The sequence below is a fragment of the Myiozetetes cayanensis genome, unplaced genomic scaffold, assembly GCF_022539395.1.
Source record: "Myiozetetes cayanensis isolate MyiCay16 unplaced genomic scaffold, myiCay2020 scf17, whole genome shotgun sequence".
Taxonomy (NCBI): domain Eukaryota; kingdom Metazoa; phylum Chordata; class Aves; order Passeriformes; family Tyrannidae; genus Myiozetetes; species Myiozetetes cayanensis.
This window is the reverse complement of record NW_026087378.1, coordinates 14,809,935-14,829,956: the sequence shown is the minus strand read 5'-3', so window position 1 is coordinate 14,829,956 and position 20,022 is coordinate 14,809,935. Positions and strand designations below refer to the sequence as shown.

The window sequence follows — 20,022 nt, the reverse complement described above, 5'->3', positions numbered from 1 at the left end:
AACCAAGTTTGAGCTTTTCTTTCATCTTTGTGGTTTTGACTGAAAGCACAAGTCTTGCACGGGTGAAGCCCTGTACCTCGGTACAGACCTTATCACAGAACCACAGAATGGTTGGGTTGGAAAGGACCTTAAAACTCATCCAGTGCCGCCCCATTCCAAGGGCAGGGACACCTTCCACCAGCCCAGGCGGCTCCAAGCCCCCTCCAGCCTGGCCTTGGACACTTCCAGGGATGGGGCAGCCACAGCTTCTCTGGGCAACCTGTGCTAGGGCCTCGTGACCCTCCACAGCCCAGAATGTCTTCCCAATATCTAATTTGCACCCGTCCTGTGCCAGCGCGAAGCCATTCCCTGCGCCCTGTCCCCGGTCTGCTGAGGCCAGGCGGGCAGCCCCGGGTTTGGGTGTCCCGTGGCGGGCAGGCGGGCGTTGCTGAGGGGGCTCAGCGAGGCGGGGCCGGTCCCGCTGTCGCTGTCCTGTCCTGTCCCGTGGCGGGCAGGCAGGTTTGCTGAGGGGGCTCTGTGAGGCGGGGCGGGTCCCGCTGTCGCTGTCGCTGTCGCTGTCCTGTCCCGTCCTGTCCCGCCCCGGGCCGGGCCGCCCCCCGGCTGTCGCTGAAGGGCCGTGATTTCCCCGAAGTGACGCGCCCGCCTCAGCCAATGGGCGGCGCGTGCGCCCCCCGCCCCCCCGCGCGCTGATTGGCCGGGCCCGGGCGCGGGGAATCCCGGCGGGGACGCGTTATACCCGGGGCGGGGACAGGCGGCGGCAGCGCTCGGAGCGGCACCGAGCGGAGCGGAGCGGAGCGGAGCGGCACAGAGAGGCACAGCTCCGAGAGACACTGCCGAGCATCGCTCCGAGCGGCACCGCTCAGAGACACTGCCGAGCATCGCTCCGAGCGGCACCGCACCGAGAGGCACCGCTCCGAGCGGCACCGCACCGAGAGGCACCGCTCCGAGCGGCACCGCACGGGTCAGCACAGAGCGGCTCTGCACAGAGCGGCATCGCACCAAGTGGCACCGCACAGAGAGGCTCTGCACGGGTCGGCACTGCACCGCACCGCACCGCACCGCCCAGCACCGCGCGGCTCGGCTCTGCTCGGCGCACCGCAGGGAGGTGGGTCGCGCTGCGTCCCGTCCCATCGCTCAGCCCCGCTTTGTGCAGCGCCGGGGCTCAGGGAGAAGGCGCCCCGCGGGCTCCGTGCGAGCGGCCCCGGGGCCGCGACTCGGCTCCACTCTGCTTGGCAAGAGGCGGCAGATCCTCTGTCGTGAGGAGTTTTGGAGGCGGAGCGGGCGCTTCGAGCCGGCAGCCGTCGGGTGGGCATCAGCATCCCTCCTGCGGGCAGCGGGCACCGCTCCTCCAGGCACCGGCCATCCCTCCTCCGGGCACCGGCCATCCCTCCTGCGGGCACCGGCCATCCCTCCTGCGGGCACCGGCCATCCCTCCTGCGGGCACCGGCCATCCCTCCTGCGGGCAGCGGCCGCGGTGCAGCGCACGACGCCCAGGAAGGGACCCGCCGACCCGGGCTGTCACCCCGCACACCGGCGCCGGGCACGTCCCTGCACAGCTGCCGCTCCCGGGCTCGGCTGGAGGTTCCGCTCCACCGAGGAGCCCGGGGCACTGCGGGCGGCCCGGGCCGCGCTCCCCCGGGGCTGCCCCGGCAGACCCTCACTCGGGACGGGCACTCTCCGGGACCTTCTCCCGCCCCGCGCCGAGCGGGTTGCTGGTGAAAGTTAGAAATGCGTTGTTTGGGCAATCTTGAGCTGCTTGTCTTGGAAAAGCACCGCAAACAGGAAATCATTTGTGCAGAGGAAGGGCCGGGAGGGCCGGTCCCTGCGGCGGCAGCGCGGGCGCCGCTGCTCGGGACGCGTCGCGGTGGAATTGGGGATCCTCGCCTGCAGAAGGGCCGCTGCCTCCAACCTCGCTGCAACTTAATCAATAATAGACTTTGAAGTAGAGGGCTGTGCAGTGGATGCCTCTCAGTGGCTGCGCTGGGGATCCCGCACCGGTCCCCGCGGGGAGACACCCGCACCCACTCGCGGTGCCGGCCCTGGGCTCCTTCCCAGAGCCGGGGGTCGGGGCTGGGTTCCATCCCAGAGCCGGGGGTCGGGGCTGGGTTAAGACTGCAAAAGTAGTGCTCGTTGGTGGGGCTGGTGGTGATGCTGAGGGTACAGGGGGTGACACTGCGGAGAGGTTAAAACAGAGAGGTTTGGCTGACCTGTACTTTCTTTCACAGCCAGCATGCCGGTGTCAAGAATGCGCATGAGGCCCTGGTTGGAAATGCAGATTAATTCCAATCAAATACCAGGACTGATATGGATTAACAAGGTGAGACTGCTTTGTACTGTTGTCATCGTTATTAGTATTACTTGTTCTTAAATGACAGTAAGCAAGGGTCAAGATCACAAAGAAGAAAAGTTGGAGAAAACTTGCTAGCATTATGTTTAAAAAACAACTAAGAAAAGGTAGCTCTGTTTGGTACACAGTGGAGTAGCTCCATTTTTTTTTTCTGGGAAAATTCCCAGGAGGGGAATGATAAATTACAACAAAAACAGTTTGACCATGGTGGAGTACCAAGAAATCTCCAAGATATCTTTTAACTCCTGCTACCCACTTAACTGTCCCAATTAAGCAGCTGCTGTTACACTCCACCTGTTCCCAGCTCTAGGATATGGGCTGAAATTTTTTGGTGTGGAAGGCACATCCCTGTACCTGTAGCACAGGGTGACATCACTGGGTTTATTGAACCCGGTCTCTGAAGTTTCCATATCCATCCCAAGGGGATATTTAAACTAGGACATGTTTGTAGGATTCCTGCAGGACCTTATGGGCAACATAAAAAAGGGATCCTCTGCCAAAGTGTACTTAGAAAATATGCTGTAATTTATGATATATTTAAAAATTGGTTGCAATGTATTGAAATTATTTGGGATAAAATTGATAATATTGCTTACCTCTACTGTACTATTTCACATGTGTTTTTTTCCCAGTTTCAGAAATCATAAAAAGCCTATAATACCATGAACAAAATAAATGGAACAATGGATATTAAAGTAAAATATAGAGCAGGGGGGTTATAACGTTTCTGAGCTGCTACTGAGAACTCTTCAATTAAATCCATCATTCCAAACTGGCATGTGATGTTCCTTTTTTAAGTCAAATCTCTACTGGTTTAATTTCAGGATAAGAGGATATTTCAGATCCCATGGAAACACGCAGCCAAGCACGGCTGGGACATGGAGAAGGATGCCTACCTTTTCCGGAGCTGGGCCATTCACACAGGTGTGTGCTGCCTTTGCGTTCCCATCGCTCATATGGATATCTCAAACAAGGCATTTTTTGCCTTGACTTACACCTTGTACCAGTAGTTACATTAGCTACTAGTAGATAGGTCGGAAAATAGAAATTTTGGTTTGCTTTAGGGTGGGAAGAAGTGGCACTGCAAAGTCTTAAAGGCATACCCTGTCTCTTATTTACAGGAAGATATAAAGAAGGTGAGAAAGATCCTGATCCAAAAACCTGGAAGGCAAACTTCCGCTGTGCCATGAATTCCCTGCCTGACATCGAAGAGGTGAAGGATAAAAGCATCAACAAAGGCTCCAGTGCCGTCAGGGTTTACAGGATGCTGCCACCCTTGACAAAGCATCAGAAGAAAGGTAAAACCCTTGGCAATCCAGCTGGGGTTATGCTGCTTAAACAGCACTTCAGTGTGCAGGCAGGGGGTGACAGACCTGTTGGTAGCACTGGGACTTCTGGGGTTACTCACTGGTTATTGCATTGGGAACAGCTTGTACCAGTGGGTCAGTTTATCCCAAATCCTTTAAACGTGCCTAGAGGCCTCATCAGGAGGCAGTGGGGCCTGGCTGCTGCTGGCAGTAGCTGAGTTTGCTGAGCAGCTCTCAAGGCTGCAAGAGCTCACACTCACCTAAAATGTGCAGCTCTTTCTCACACTGGTCTTATTTTTATTTCCCAGAAAGGAAGTCAAAGTCTTCAAGAGAAGTAAGAAACAGGAGCAAGAGAAAGGTATGTGTCTGTAGAGGCAGCTGAAGAAGCTAGAGGTTTTGGTGGTTTTCTTGCTTAAATTTTTTCATATGGGAACTTGTGTGTTCTTAGACAAGCCTTTCATGCTGTGCCCTTGTTTTTGTAGTTCTGTGAAGAGGCGAGGCTGGAGGAGTCAGCAGAAAGGTTCACCAACACCCCCCTGCCAGATGACCACAGCAGCTACACCATGCACGACTATGCAGGGCAGGAAGTGGAGGTGGAGAGCACGTCCATCCCCTTAGGTGAGACACTGCTTTAGCTCTGGGAAGTCCATCCCCTTAGATGAGACACTGGTTTAGCTCTGGGCAAGTCCATCCCCTTAGATGAGACACTGGTTTAAGCTCTGGGCAAGTCCATCCCCTGAGGTGAGACACTGGTTTAAGCTCTGGGCAAGTCCATCCCCTTAAGTGAGACACTGCTTTAGCTCTGGGCAGAGTGGAAAGCGCTGTTTGTGTTAAACTCAGAGATGGGTCCTGGGGCGGCTGTGCCATCAGACAGGCAGGGAGGAAGCAGAGGGGTTGTCCCCCTGCCGTGAGTGCCAAGCCCTGGTGTGTCCCACAGACCTACCCTCCTGTGAGGTGAGCGGCTCCCTGAGCGACTGGAGGCCGGCCCTGGACGTGCCCATGGCTGACAGCACCAACGACCTCTACCAGCTGCAGGTGTCCCCGCTGGCCTCGTCCTCCGAAGGTGGGCATTTCCTTCTTCCCACACCAAACTCTCACTGCTCTGCAGGAGGCACAGGGATGAATGAGTAACAGGAGAAATGAGTTGTTTTGCAGAAAACCCAACCTCCCCCTGACAGATTTGGGTATTGAGTTACCAAACTGGCGGGGGTGCAGAGGGGAAGAGCTGGCACCTGCCACCTGCTCATGGCTAAAAGGCTCTGAAATGCCACTGCTCCAGTAGTGACAGTGGAGGTTGCCATGCTTCCCAGTGGGGAAAAAACAATTAACATACCAGAGTGATTCCTCCCTTAGGGGGCAAATCATCTTCCTCCTATCACCTTCCATACCAAGTGGGCTCTGCTCTGTTGAGTCCTGGGGAGGTGTCAGAGCTGGCTGTGCAGTTGTTGAAGAGCATCAGAGATGAAGGGCTGGGGGGAGTCTGGGATGGGAGGAGCTAAAGGCAGTGCTGGTGTGTGACAAAGAAGTGTGAAGCAGGTTCTGTATTGAAGAAGCAGAAATATGAGGGCTAAAAGTTGACATCTATGTCTGTTTTCTTCTCTTTCTTTTTTTTTTTTTTAACATGTTTACAAAACAGTCACAGATGAAGATGAAGAGGAAATAAACCCAGATATTTTTAAGGTAAGACCAGCCCTTTTGGTCTCAGAATAAAATGGTCCAAAGTTGGTATTTGCACCAAGAGAGGAAGGCAAGCAGGTGCCACATGAGCTGAACATACACTTATTTAATGAGGGCTCCTGAACAATTCAATATAAAAAGAAGGCTGCTTTGCAAACCTGAAGAGGACACACCCATGGAAATATTTACCCTTCATGTAAAAGCCAGAGGAAGTTGCTGAGTGCTGTAGGAGAAGTTCATAGAATTATAGAATCACAGAGTCATTAAGGCTGGAAAAGACCTCTAAGATGATCAAGTCCAACTGTCAGCCCAGCAGCACCACCATGTTCGTTAAACCATGTCCCCAAGTGCCATATCCACATTTTTTTGAACACTTCCAGAGATGGTGACTCCACCACTTGCCTGGACAGTCTGTTCCAATGCTTGTAAATTCTTCCCATGAAAAAGCTTTTCCTAACATCCAATTTAAACTTCCCTTGGTGCAACTTGAGGCTGATTCCTTGGCCTCAGGTTGATGTACTAGGGTCTGCAAAGGGCCTCCAGATTTTTCTATTTTGGCCTTCCCTCCACCTCTGATATGTCTGGCCCTTAATCTGCAATTCCAGACATGTCGTGCTCATCCCTGATAATCCATCACTGATAAGATGGATAAGGTGCTCCAGCCCTCCCTTTTGCGTTAACTTTTTTTTTTTTTCTTTTAAACTGGGAGTAAAACAAGTTTTATATAACTTGGCTTGAGAAGATAGAAGCTGATCTTGTTGCTTACCTGTCATCTAGTTGAGGGCAAGGAATCAGACATTGCACCCACGGCAAGAAGGGGTTTTTACCATCTCCTTCTCTTCCAGCTGCTTGCACCAGCCCAAGACTGGCACAGCACCAGCATTGGTGGGAAGGGCTTTCTCACCAACGAGCTGGGCACCCAGAGCATGTGCAGCACCTACAGCTACAAGGAGCAGGATGGGGAGATCGACACGACCTCAGGTACGGGGTCCTCCTTAGCGCTGACGGGGTCCTCGTTAGCGCTGACAGGGAGGCCACGGGATGGCACAGATGGGGGTTTCATGCAAGGCACTAATGGGGAGGCAGCGAAGGAAATGGAGGAATTCACACAACCTCGTGTTCTGGAATTTCCAAGCAGTCTGTAGGAAGGCTGTAAGGAATTGGTGATAAAAAGGAAAAGTCAAAACCACTTCCAGTAAGAGTATCCCACAGACTTCAGGGCTATACGTGCCTAAGTTAGGTCAACTTCAGGAACTCCTTGCAATACAACGGAAGAATTCCCTCCAGCAATAGCTCAAATGGGACAGTTGTTTAATAGTGTTTGGTGTATTTTAGCAAAATAATAGTCTAAGGTATTTGCTCTAAGAAATCTTCCAGGTTTTGATTTTTTTTTTTAATGTATCTATGCACTATTGTGCTCTTGCTGCATTGATTCAGTGCCCATTCTTGGTTTATTTTGTCTAGGAGAGGCAGATTTCAGGTTCCTTGACCAGAAAGGCAGCCTAGACTTCTCCTGGCTGGATACAGTGAGACCTGTCATTCCCTGTGGCTTGTAAAACCCTGGATCCTCCGACCACAAACTGCTCCTGGGTGGAAACTTGGGCAGGCGTGGAGAGAGTGGTAGAAATGTTTTGTTGCTGACTGAATGAAGAAAGTAGCTTTTATATTCCGTTTTAGCTTAGCCTGGAAAGGTTATAATGAACAGCTCCATTATCAATCAGACAGAGGAACCCCACCTCACCAGCAGGACTCTGGCACCCCGGATTCACCTGCTCGCCCGAGGGGGAGGAAGGTGTCAGTGTGCCAGGAGTCCCACCTGGTGGGCACCACAGGCCTGGGGAGCAGGTTACCATCCTCCCCACGGGAGATGTGATGAGCACTTTACCACAGAGTGCTTAGGGGACACACTGCAGAGCAGTCTCTTACCTGTAGTTTGGTTGCTGCTTACCTGTGCAACACTGGTGACACTGAGCTTAACGACTGTCATTACACTTGGTCAGAAAAATTGCACTAATGGGCCCTCTCTTCTTTGATTCACTCCATCATATAGTACATCTTTCAGATCTTTCCAACCCTGTACATAGTTTAGACCAGTAAAATGTGAAAATTCAGTTTAGGTTTTGCTTCCAGCTAGTCTGTTCCCCAGTGCACTCACGGGATGCCCTCTGCTGTAGCCATGCCCCATGCATTTCCATGAGGAGTTGAAGAGCTGCTGCACAAAACAATTTTGCACTGAGAGGGGCAGAGCTCTTTATTTTTATCATGCCTTCCCCAGATCCCTCCTGGCACTCTACAGGGATCCCTCCAGCACTGCACACAAGCCATAACATCCTGCAGACCCCCTGGAGCAGCCTGTGCAGGGAAGTGCTGATGGATGAGGCTCTGGTTTGTGTGTAATACCCAGGAATCAAATCACTAAGCTGTAACAGACTATTTTCTTGTACATTTTATTTTTGTATATAAAGTGTTGTATATTTGTTTTAATAAAATGTTTTATATATGACATGTTTACTTTTTCTCATGGGAGAGCTCTGAGGATGCATTCCAGCTTCCTTGAAAATACCCAAACAGATGTGCAGAGACAGTTGGAGGGGTTTTTTCATGACTCATGAAAGCACAAGGAATTTAGTTTGCTCCCGTTTTCTGCCCCCCCCTCCGTTTTCCAAGGGCAGCTGGTGGGTGGAATCCTGCTTGTCAGGAAAGGGAAACTGAGGTGCTGTGCATGTGGGGGTGGTTGGTTTGTCTTTGCTATCATCTGCAAGTCAGAGCAAGGTAACAGGCTACAGTAAAAATCATCCTATACAGCAAGTCCCTGCCATGGACATGCCCCATCAGCACTGCCATCAGCTCTTGGGATGGGATCAGCAGTGAAGCCCTCATTAAACACCTCGCGTTTGCCTAAAAAAGAAAGCACTCTTTTTCCCTGAATCTGCCCTTCCTTTGCCCTGCTGCAGGCTGGAAAGGTCTGATGTTATTGCATCATGTGGGGTGGGAGGTGAGAGACAAGAGGCTGAGGCAAAGTGTGAGAGCACAGCCCCCCACACTGCCTGGAAAACCCCGGGATGGCCTTTGGGGAATAACTTCATTTTCTGGGCCAGAGCCGAGGAGAATATCAGGCTGTGGGAGAGGAAGACCCAGCCCAAAGGGCTGGAACAAAGCAGACGTTTCCTACAGCCTTTGGCACAGGCTCTGCTGTGAGCTGACCTGCAGGGCAGGGGCTGAGGGGGGCTCACGGAGGGAAGGGGGGAATTCAGGGCCATAGAAAGGTGGTGGTGGGACTCAAATCCAGCACAGCACAGTGGAGGGGTAGCCCGGGGAGGGGGAGGCTGGGCAGGGGCCCAGAGTCCTGTTAGTCATTAACCTGAGACAGCGGGGAAGGCAAGGCAGGAAACACCTCCCAGGTGCCAGCTCCCCCTGGACAGAGAGCAGCTCCCTGTGAGCTCCCCTGGCCAGAGAGCAGCTCCCTGTGAGCTCCCCTGGACAGAGAGCAGCTCCCTGTGAGCTCCCCTGGACAGAGAGCAGCTCCCTGTGAGCTCCCCTGGACAGAGAGCAGCTCCCTGTGAGCTCCCCTGGACAGAGAGCAGCTCCCTGTGAGCTCCCCTGGACAGAGAGCAGCTCCCTGTGAGCTCCCCTGGACAGAGAGCAGCTCCCTGTGAGCTCCCCTGGACAGAGAGCAGCTCCCTGTGACTCCCCCTGGCTCGGCAGGGGTGGCAGCCCCCAGGGTGGTGACTGTGCTGTCCCCCCACAGCTGTCACACTCCCTGGCAGGGTATCTGGCCTGAAGGTCCACATCCTGGGAGGGATCTATCCAGCTGGGAAGCCCCTGAGTACCAGGGGTGCCTTGGATCACATCCACCTAAAATCCTGCAGATCTAGAGTAGGAATATTTTATGCTCAAGCAAAGAAATCACCCAGCAGGTTTTCAGCCTTCCTGTGCTTAAAGGGAGCTTACAAAAAAGACAGAGAGTAACCTTTTACTTGAGCAGGGACAGGACAAGGGGGAATGGCTGCAAACTGACGGAGGACAGGTTCAGATTAGATGTTGGGAAGACATTCTGGGCTGTGGAGGGTCATGAGGCCCTGGCACAGGTTGCCCAGAGAAGCTGTGGCTGCCCCTGGATCCCTGGAAGTGTCCAAGGCCAGGTTGGACGGGGCTTGGAGCACCCTGGGCTGGTGGAAGGTGTCCCTGCCCACGGCAGAGGGTTGGAATGAAATGAACTTTAAGGACCCTTCCAACCCAAATCTTCCTATGGTTCTGTGATGATTCCATGATCAGATTTGTGCCCTGGCCAGGTGCAGCAGCAGCCACTACCAGGGAAAGAACAGAAGGCTGCAGAACCTGGAGCCACCTCTGCTCCCAACACAGGACACCAGCTCAGCATCACTGACACAGAGGAAACTGGGTTTTTTTAAGAGCCCTGCAAGTTTGTCACACATGGGGGGAGGGGACAGGAGAGAGAAGGGAAACTTTCTATGATGCAAACATTGCTAAAAATAAGAGATTAATTCGCCCATTCATGCATTAAAAGGAGCAAGCTTTTCACAGATATGCTCAGATACAAAAACACCAGCACAGCTCGCAGACAAAAGGTTAGACCAAGATCTGAGGACAGAAGAAAGCAGCAGGTAATGCCTCACACATGCTCCAAGACTATTTCACCAGGGTGTTGGAGATGCTTTCCCCTGCCACCTGCCAAGGTACCTGTGCGACCGACTGCACGTTGGGTATTTTGCCAGTGAAAAGGGGTGAAGTCTCATGACAAAATCTGGCAAACTCTTCATAAACCCAGTAAACTTGTGTTGGGGTAAGAGTTGTTTTCGTCTGTAATATGCACACAGCTACATTCAGCTGGGAAATACTCACATCACAGGAGAGCAGGTCCCTGGGGAGAGCTCAGCCCTGCCAAACCCAGACAGAGCAGTGAAAAGAAAGTTTCTATGGGCAGGGCTCGAAGGGCAAGCAGCTCACCCTGGTGCTATGAACCCTACATGACAAAGTTCTGTAGCCAACGCAGATTGTAAATTGCTGTGAAAATAGAGATCACTTCTCTGTGGTGGAGAACAAAAAGGAGTCGTTGTGCAATCAGTGGTCACTTGGGAAATGGCCACAGCTACTGCGGCAGGTTTGGAAGGCTGCTTGAGCAGAGGCTTTCTATCACCTACACCATCCTTACACCATCACTGGCTGCAGCTTACTTGTAAGCCTCGGAACCATTCAAAGCCAAATTCAACATCCCCCTTATTTATTTATAGCCTTAGAATGTCAGCAGGACAAAACCTCCTTAAAACAACCCCACAGGCTCAGAAACAGTGCAGTGTCCTGTGCCCAGGAGGGCCCTGCAGCACCCCAGGCACAGACCCCGCCCTGCAGCAAGGGGACAGGAGGCCCTGGTTTGTGCCTGCAGAGATTTTCGGTGCTGCAGAGACAGGAGATCACACATCTGAGAACTGCAGCTTTTCCCAGGGAAAACTTTTGACCTGTCAACAAGGAGTTGTTGCTTTTCCCCCAGTCTTTGTCCAAAGGGATTCTCAGTGAAGGGCTCCACACGGCAGTGCCTGAAGGAGCCTTTGTCTCTTGGCTGCCCAGAGCAGTGGCACTGGGGTGAGCTCTGCCAGGAGCAGAGCCTGCTGTTATCATTGACCTGGATTTGCCATGGTGATTGAATCCTCATAATCAGACACATTTCCAGGCAGTCACATGATTTAAAACATCACACCTGCCACAGATAGCAGGGCTTTGGACCAAAGGTACAAATTTATAACCACAAAAAATAGTGGGACATTTGTGGTGCAAAGGCCAACTAGTGCTTAGAAAGCAACCAGATGTCTTGGACACCAAACATTATTTCTGGGTTGTCGAGGATCATTCCTCCCCTCTGGTTCTGCAAGGGTCCATCCATTTTCCTTCCCGTGTTTATGCACACAAGGAGGATAGAATTTTTCTCAGGGCAAAAACTCTCCCAGAGGCTTGGGAGGGCCAAGGAAAGAAGTGTTATCTGTAGAAAAGTCAGTTTTCAAGCTAAGGTGGGGAAAAATCTATCCCTAGAAAGGGCGATGGGGATGAAAGTCACATTTTCATGGACAATGAGTATCTGTGTTTTCTCCTTCACCAGCTGCTTCAGTCCACTCCCTGTACCCTCTTCCACTGCAGTGCTGCACCCCAGGGCTCCTTTTCCTCCCATGTTTTTCATGTCCTTCAATATTTCTCTCACTGTTGAACTCATCCCCGTCCCTCCCCAGCCTTTCCACGCACAAAGAAGGCAATCATCAAAGCTCATTAGCACCGTGCAGGCAGCTCCAGGCACTTGCACTGTGTCCTGTCCCACTGCCCTTTGGTCTCATCTGTCCTGATAAGGTCAGGATGTGAATTCAGCCAGTGTGGTTCCCTGCCATGCACTCTGTCCCAGCACAGCTCCCCCGGAGAGGGGAGGAGCTGGGAAGGGATGGGAAAACTCCCCCCAGCCCCTTCCAGAGTTCCAGCATGCACTGCCACCAGCTGAACTCTCAGAGGAACACCAACCCGAGCCAGCAGAAGCCATAAATCACCTAAAGCCCAGAGAACCTGCTCGTCCTGCTGGATTTGGTCACCAGCTGGATGTGACCAGAGGTGTCACGAGCAGTGTGGAGGACTCAGGGCTGCCAGCACGAACAACCACACGCTCAGTGCACCAGGTGCCTTGCTGCCCATGGGGAGGGCACTGTGGCACCACGGGCAGCACAGCAGGAAGATGGGGCAGCCAGGAGGATCTGTAGCCACAGGGCTCAGAGATGATTGGGGCCAGGGAGGGACAAGGGAGCAGATCTCGTGACCCACCCACCTAAAACCCCTGTGCCAGAAGGTCTCAGGAGCACCAAGGCACCGTCCCTTCTGGTGGGTAAGGCTGGAAAATGAAGTCAGGACAAATGCAGGGATAGAATAGGCACCAGGAAACAGTTAGCAGATACCCAGGAATAAGGAATCCAGTCTGCAGAGCAAACAGGACAGCAAATCCAGCCTCTCTCCCTGCTCTGACAGCCAACACAAACAGCCAGGCTCTCCTCAGCCTTTTCAACCTCAGAATGATCCACTCCATTCCTTTTGCTCATGATTCATACAGAAACTTCACTGTGGAGCCTTTAAAGAGCCTGACAGTCAGTACCCAGCCAGCCTGAGACGTCAGGTGGGGTGAGGGGTGAGATGTCACAGCCCACGCAGCACAGACCTGCCTCTTGCAGCCCACCAGTGTCTCCCAGCTGCCAAAACCAGTAGGGAGGAGCAGGCTGAGTTGCTGGCCCATCAGGTTGCCAGTGGTACCCAACTCCTGGGCCAGACCACCCCTTGCTTATCACCACACGAGCATCCTGAGCTGTGCTGAGGCTGCTCAGCTGCCACACATGAGCTCACCACCTATTTTGGGGTAGAATTGTCACACTTCAAACAAGTGCTCCTGCCTATTGTGCTCGTTCCCCATCACATGGTGTGACACACTACGCTGTGGGCACGTGGTCACAGCATCAAAGCTGGGGCAAGCCAAGATATGAGCAGCAGCTTCTGGGGACCTTCCAGGGGAATTCAACCTCACCAGCGTTACACCCTGGCCTGAGCAGAAACAGCCCCTGCCAGCCCTGGGCAGGGAGAAGGGCTTTGTTTGCTCTGTTTGCACAGAGCAGTGGCTGAAAACACAGAAACAAGGGAGAGGTGAAAGACAGGTTCCCACAGGGAGAGGATGGGGAAGGGTGTGAGGAACTCTGGGCAGCCAGAAAGCAGGTGGAGGTTTTGCTGCTATCAAAGCATAGGTGGTTTAGCACTGATAACACACAGAATGGAGGACAGAAAACAGCCTAAGGATGCTGGCCCTGATTCAAGATGAATCCAGCACAAGCATTACACATCTTGGCTATTTGTGAGCAGGGTTATTCAATAACAAGAGCCAGGTGAATCACAGCATATCCCCTGAACATGCCCTGTTCCAATGTCTGCATTGCAAGACTGTGTTTCACTGACTTTGTTCTGTCACCAGCTAAATACTACAAAGATTTCACCAACAGCCTTCAGGCAGCAGAAATTAACTGGGGAGACAAGTCCAGGCAGGTAGAGCTTTGTTTTCCCCAGCTCTATTGCTGAAGAAAGCAGAGGGTGCAGGGAGTGGAGTTGGGACAGTGCTGGCCTGTTCCCAGCCTTGTGGCTAGTTTTTAGGATGTTTTTAACAATTCTGGAGGGACATAGCATAGATTACCAGTGGCAATATCAGCAAGTGTTAAAATCAGCATGTTAGACATATACATATCACATAGAAAGTATAATTCTGTGTTACATCCAAAAGCTGCCATTCCTACCCAGAGCAATCCTTCACCATCAGCTTTGGAGAAGCCTCACTGGGGTTTCTGCTGCTCAGCCTGCTTCTGGAAGCCCATGGACAGGCTTCCCATAGAGAAACATGAGGAGTTTTGTGGGAAGCACAGGCTGAGCCTCTCAGCCCCATCCCTGACGAAAAGCTGAGCAGGGAAAGCCCCCAGCCCACTTTCCTCCAGTATTTCACTGGTGTTCAACAGGTAGGAAATGTTCTACCTGATCAGCATCCCCAGAAAAGCAGCTCCTCGAAGTGTTTGATTACAGCACACACACCTTTATGTAACAGGAGCACCCAGGGGTTACGGGGTGGGAACAGCCCTCTAACTGCTCACAGGTATGAGGAAGCCTTGAAATAACCTCTTTCTGGGTTCCCTGGCAGGGTGACACCTCCTTCCACCACCAAGGACACCAGCCAGGCTGAGGGGTGTCCTGCCAAGGCCCCATCCCCAGGATCAGGAGTGACTCTGCTTTGGCCCCTATTGCAGGGACTGAAAGGGGTGAAGAAGAGACAGCTCAGGGGGAACCTTCTCACTCTCTGTAATTCCCAGGAAGGAGGTTGTAGCCATGTGGGGATCAGCCTCTCCTCCCAGGTAACAGGACAAGAGGAAACGGCCTCAAGTTGTGGCAGGAGAGGTTTAGGTTGGAGGTAAAGGGGAGGAGGAGGACTGGTGTTCCAGTGTTTCTCTTTGCTCTCAGAGCAGGACCTGCTGAGATGTGGGACAGAGGACACAGGTGTTGTCCCTCGCACAGCACTCTCCTGCAAGTGGAGAGGACGTGGGGACACCCACTCTGCCCTCCCACCCCCGGGCTGGGCACAGCACCCACTCAGCACAGACCTGCTTGCAAAGGGCCTGAAAGGGCTCGGTCTCCCTTCCCAGAGTAACAACAGGGGCAGCTGAGCCACCCCAGGGGCACAGTTCCACCGTGAACTCGCTGCGGTTCAGCAAACCTCAGGCATCTCTGTCTGAGGAATAGGAACCTCAGTGACCGAGGGCTGCAGGATGTGAGCCCAGCCCTGCAGGAAAACGAACTTGCTACAGCCTCAAAAACCCAAGAAAACACTCAAGAGCTTGGCACTCGGGACGTGTCCCCTGCTGTGGGCACCCGCAGCTCCCACATGCCAGCTGGGGTACCCCAGTGCCCACCGTGCAGAGCCCAGCACAGCTCTCTGCTCTGGAAAACAAACCGTGCAATTCGAGAAAAACTATGAGAAAGGCTCGTGTTACACTCGATAACAACCTGCTGCCTCCTGCACCTCTGCTGAGCAAACCACCATTTCCTGCAGTGAGGTGTCAGGCGTGAAATATTTCACATGCTGGAGCAACCGTCACCCTGCTCAGCGACAAACACCTTCCTGGTGCCCGGGGCATCAATCAGGGTGCGTCCTGTGTGCCTGCTGGTGAGTCTGTAACTGAGAGCTCCCTGCCTGCCCTGGGGAGGCAGCAGCAAAAATACCTGTGTGGCCAGTGTGGATTTAGCCTGAATCAGTTTGTAGCCAGTGTTTCTGCAGGGTGCAGTCTCAGCTGCTGCTGCAGGAGCACTGCCACAGGTACCTGTGGCCATCACCTAAGGCCCTGCCTGCAGAGCCAACCTGCTTCCTTGTATATCCTCTTTCCCCCACTTATTATTGTAATAAGTAGTAATAGTTAAATTTACTCATCAAATTAGTAATAATAGAAATTTACACATTAAATTGTAGTGCATGTTATATTCTTATATATATGTTATTATAATCACTGTTCTGTTACGGTTAGGAGACTGTAAGTTGTAGAATGGTTCATTAATCTATCAGCATTGTAAGCTGACAAAGCATGTAGCTTGCATTTCTTAAGCTAGAAAGACAAACTGTTGTGCCTTATTAAGTAAATATTTTTGTATCTTACTGTTATAAAAAGCTTATTATCTCATAGCAAGCATAAAGTAACGGAGGGAAGGACAAGAATCAAAGAGTCAGGAGCGAGAATGATACAGAGTATGCAAGATGGACATCTGGAGATGCCTGGGCACTGAGCTGCACCCTGGGCCTCAAGGACTAAAGACTGATTGAGACTGTGGACAGGAAAGCACCTGGCAACCGAAGCGAGAATGCAGAGAAGCCAACCAGGATCAGACCTGCAAAGCTCAGATCCAATAGAAAAACAACAAGTGACAATGGGAGGGAAACCAATAAGGGAATAAAAGTTACTGGTTTTGTTCACTGCGCTGGCGTGCCGTGAGTGGAGCAGGAGACTCCCCGGCCGCCCAGCATGCTGGTTTGCTTATTTGCATTTTCTATAAATCTTCAATAAATTTTTATTACTATATTTCAACTCAGTTTCATTTTACTTATAACATTATGGATTTATCCTTTCCTTCCACTCCACATCTCCCCAACGGGACGAGAAGTGACTCAGCTGTTCCTCACGAGCCCACAGATCAGGCAGCACCTGATCTCTGCAGCACCATTTATTTATTTCAGTTCTTATCCCTCCAGGCACTCACTGATTACCCCACCAAGTCCATACCCAGTAAGTGCCAGCAGCCAGTGTGCCCTGGGGCAGAGCAGTTTGGGGGCTCACAGCACCCTCCTGCAGGGACAGTGGAGCCAGGCTCTTCCCAGGCACATGGGAGGAGTACAAGGGACAAGGGGGAAAAGCTGAAACAACAGATTTAGCCAGGACAGCAGGGGAGGTTTCTTCCTGCAAAGACAGCCAAGCAGTGGGACAGCTCAGCTGGGGAGGTTTCCAGGACTGCAAAGAGCTCAGGGCAACTTGTGGCTGACCACAAGCAGGAGGCTGGAATGCAGCCCTCCAGAGTCCCTTTCCACAGGAATTATCCCACACAGCTCCTTCTGCCACGCTCTTCCTGCAGCACCCGGATCACTGCAGGTGGTGCAGCTCATGAGCAGCTCTTTGCTTTCCCCTCCTGCCTCGTGCACTGATTTACCACCTGCTTTATCATCTTTAATCAGCAGCTGGATTGAAAGGACTATTTTCTTGTGTTTTGGTGGTGTTTCAGTTAAGGTCTGTGGTAAATCTCCTGTTCTTCCACACCTCCCAGCCACAAAATACCACATCCCTCACCTGTTCCATGTTTCTCTCCACAGAAGTTCAGCAGCATAAAGGTCCCAGGGGAACCCACCCATAGCAGCTCCAAGAGCAGAGGTGAATCCCAGCAAACTGCACATGGCATTTCTACCAAAGCCTTTCACACCAGCTCTGGCACTCTGTACACCAAAGTGCTGGCTTAACATTTGCTTTAGCAAACTCCAAAAAACAAGGAATCTAAACTTACTCTCCAAGGAAAGATGAAGCAACAATAACAAGGAACATCTACACCCCTCCCCGCCTGAACCAAGAAATATTAGACCAAAAGCTCCCACTGAATTGTGGAAGAGGGAAATTACCTTCACAGACTGGTGCTGCTGCTGGAAGAGGCAGAGATCCATCTACTCCCACATTCCTGGCTCCAGAGGAACACCAAGGAGAGCACAACCAGCCCCTGTGCCCTGGGCTCTGATGTAGCACAGCTGTGCCCACAAGTGCTTTCAACTGCTCAGGAATGCAATTTCTCAAATGATCTAGATGCAAGAACTAAGGCACAAGAGATCCCTGCCCTCTACACAACGTGGAAAACTTCCCAGAAGGCGTTTTAATGTGCATTATTACCAGAATAAGCCACAGCAGACAATTTCTCATTTCTTACTGAAGGATACAGGAGCAGAGGGCGATTGGCACAGATGAGTTAGAAAGAGGCCGTGGGTGCTTGGGAAGATCTGTCCTTGTTTGCCTGATACTCCCATTCACAGGTGGCAGACACTGCCTGCCCCCAGGCCCCAGTTCAATTGGGAGATTTGAAATGGCCCCACTTCCCCCATTCAAATGGGAGAACAGGAAAAATGAGCACAGAAGTGTCCTGTACAGTGGACACAAAGAGAAGAACATGTGCAGTGAAAGAGAGGGAAAACATGAAATATTGGAGAAAAAAAAATAGAAAAGGAAGGTCTAGTCAGTAGAATTTGGCTTCTGTTATGGATGGGAAAAAAAATAAAAGGAAAAGAAAGAATAAACAGTTTCATTCTGAAAATGCAACTGTCTTAGAGTACCAGAGACACATCTGTGCAGGCAGCTCCACCAGAATGTTTTCCTTGTTTTCCTCTGCTTTCCAGGGCACTCAGGACTGCTCTTACTGCAGGGTCTGGGTTTACCTGCCCTGTACTTCTTCACCCCGTGTCCCACTAAATTAGCTTGGGGTCTCCTCTCCAACCCCAGGTCACTGGCAAAACAGTGCATTCCCACTGTCAGGACTGCACTTCTGGTACCTCTCAAAACCATTTCTACTCTGGGTCACTGAGCAATAAAAGTTTCAAATTCTATCAGAGCACCTGGTAGAGGGAGGAGCTGAGGCACTGCCAGCTCCCAGCCTGGCTCTGCTGCCCTGGGAGCCCTGCTTAAGGATAAATGGATCTGCTGGCTCCTTTCCCTTCTCCCTCTGCTAAATAACACCATTCCAAAGCACTGGCTGATGGCAGCATGCAGCCACTGAGAATTGCCCCTGAGTCTGCTGTCCCATGGAAAACCCCAGTGCTGAGCTCAGCTGAAGAGCTGCAGCTGCTGGTTACAACACTCACATGCAAATGGAAGTACAAAACACCCACAAGGTAAACAGCACCACATTGAAGCATGCAAAAAATGCATTACAGCAGCTCTACTTCCTATTTCCTTTTCCTTACAGCTCTGAAAATAACCAAGTTTCAAAGGTCAGGGGGCTTTTTGGGACAGTTGCTTGTAATCTCACCGCTGTGGGAGTGGCAGGGGACTCAGGAGCCACGTCCCAAAGACACACCATTTCCACAGGATCATCATTTAGGTTGGAAAAGCCCTCTGAGATCTGTGGCCAGAGCCCTGCAGATAGCATGGTGTAAATATCTTACTCTAGCTTGTAGTCATATAAGAGGGAAATGTTTTGTGGGAAGGACAATAAATGTCCATTTGAAGACAAAATGCAATAGGAACATCAAAGATTAATTTAAAATAGCTCAAGCATGTCTTGGTCCACGGCTCAGGAATCCCTGGCCAGCCACTGGTGAGAGGGCTTGGAGCTGGTGAAAGAGGCAATGTTAGGAAACGGGAACTGAAGCAACATCTACTGATGGGAAAAGGGAAGTGGCTGGGATATTTCTCAGCTGGTTTCACATCCAGGCACCTCCTTTCATGCACCATCACTCCTGCTTTGTAAGGAGTGGAAAAGGGAAAGGTCAGGGCCAGACCCCAGACTGCCCAGGATGTCAGAAACCAACTGCACAGGGACTGACTCGTGGGGCACTTCTTACTGAGGAGATCCTTTCCCTCTTGTGGCCTTACTTTAGAATAGCCAAGTACATGGGAGGGTTTGTGTTCCTGCTTTCTTATATTTACATATAAACAACCCACTTCAGTACTTACCAGCACCACCACAGCCAGGAGGTGACAGCCCCAGCTGTACCCAGAGACCCTGGGCTTGGTTTAATTTCTGACAACTCTGCCCAGCAGGGACTCCCCACTTCTTTCTGCTGGAACTTGCAATGAAGTACATTATTTAAAGATGTGTTTGGAGAGGCTGTTTTATTGCAAGCGTTCCCTCAGTACCAATTTGTGACTCATATTTCCCCCAATCAGCTGCTTCATAGAATGGTTTGGGTTGGAAGGGACCTTGAAGACCCTCCAGTTCCAACCCCCCACCATGGGCAGGGACACCTTCCATTAGACCAGGCTGCTGAGAGCCCATCCAGCCTGGCCCTGAACGCTTCCAAGTCTCCCACTGAAGGTCTCCCACCACTGGAGCACGGGGAGCTGGGAGTCCTGTGCACAGTACCTGGGGCTTCCACCCAGAGCACCTTCCATCGGAGGGAAACCTGGATGCAGAACTTCCAGTGCAAAGCAGCACGTGTAGAAGTGCAGGGCCATGCAGGTGAATGCCAGCAGGACACAGGGGGTGCCCCCACCCAGGGGGTGCGGCTGCCTGGGCAGGCAGCACTGCAGGGACGGCCGAGCGGGACCCCAGCACAGGGCTTTGGTGTCAGTCCCACCTCAGGACACACACAGGGATGATGCAATCTACCACAGGCTCATCTGTCACCATCTTTTATCAGAGTGATTTAGAAACAGCAGCAGAGTCTGGCAAGAGGCGGTGTGATGACTGAACTTACCCTCACCTCGAGGCAGCCTGGGAAATACTGACCACAAACTTGCAGTGAACACATCCACAGCCACAGTTTTTTTCTTTTTTTTCTCTCTCTTTTTTTTTTTTCCCCCTTTGATTTTTTGTGGGTTTTGGTGCGGGTTTTTTTTGGATTTTTTTTTTTTTTTTAAGCTCATCAGCTATGGTACTTGGATTCAGGAC

General features: G+C 51.8%; 1 protein-coding gene across 2 annotated transcripts; it reads left to right on the top strand.

Moving 5' to 3' along the window:
- Positions 1 to 888: 888 nt before the first annotated feature.
- On the top strand, positions 889 to 7,834 carry IRF1 (interferon regulatory factor 1). Of its 2 annotated transcripts, XM_050312236.1 has the most exons (11): positions 889 to 905; positions 936 to 1,105; positions 2,226 to 2,317; positions 3,172 to 3,271; positions 3,469 to 3,645; positions 3,963 to 4,012; positions 4,137 to 4,272; positions 4,592 to 4,717; positions 5,291 to 5,334; positions 6,177 to 6,312; positions 6,796 to 7,834. In XM_050312236.1, exons 3-11 carry the CDS (start codon positions 2,231 to 2,233, stop codon positions 6,885 to 6,887), a joined length of 948 nt encoding a protein of 315 aa, XP_050168193.1. In that variant the 5' UTR covers positions 889 to 905; positions 936 to 1,105; positions 2,226 to 2,230; the 3' UTR covers positions 6,888 to 7,834. The 2 variants fall into 2 exon arrangements, with proteins under 2 accessions (XP_050168193.1, XP_050168192.1); XM_050312235.1 differs by having other exon boundaries at positions 893 to 1,105.
- The last annotated feature ends 12,188 nt before the right edge of the window (positions 7,835 to 20,022 follow it).

Coding starts and splice junctions, on each gene's coding strand:
- IRF1 (XM_050312236.1), top strand. CDS start 2,231: ATGCCGGTGTCAAGAATGCGCATGAGGCCCTGGTTGGAAATGCAGATT. Junction 3,646..3,962: donor GACAAAGCATCAGAAGAAAG/GTAAAACCCTTG, acceptor TTTATTTCCCAG/AAAGGAAGTCAAAGTCTTCA. Junction 5,335..6,176: donor TAAACCCAGATATTTTTAAG/GTAAGACCAGCC, acceptor CTTCTCTTCCAG/CTGCTTGCACCAGCCCAAGA.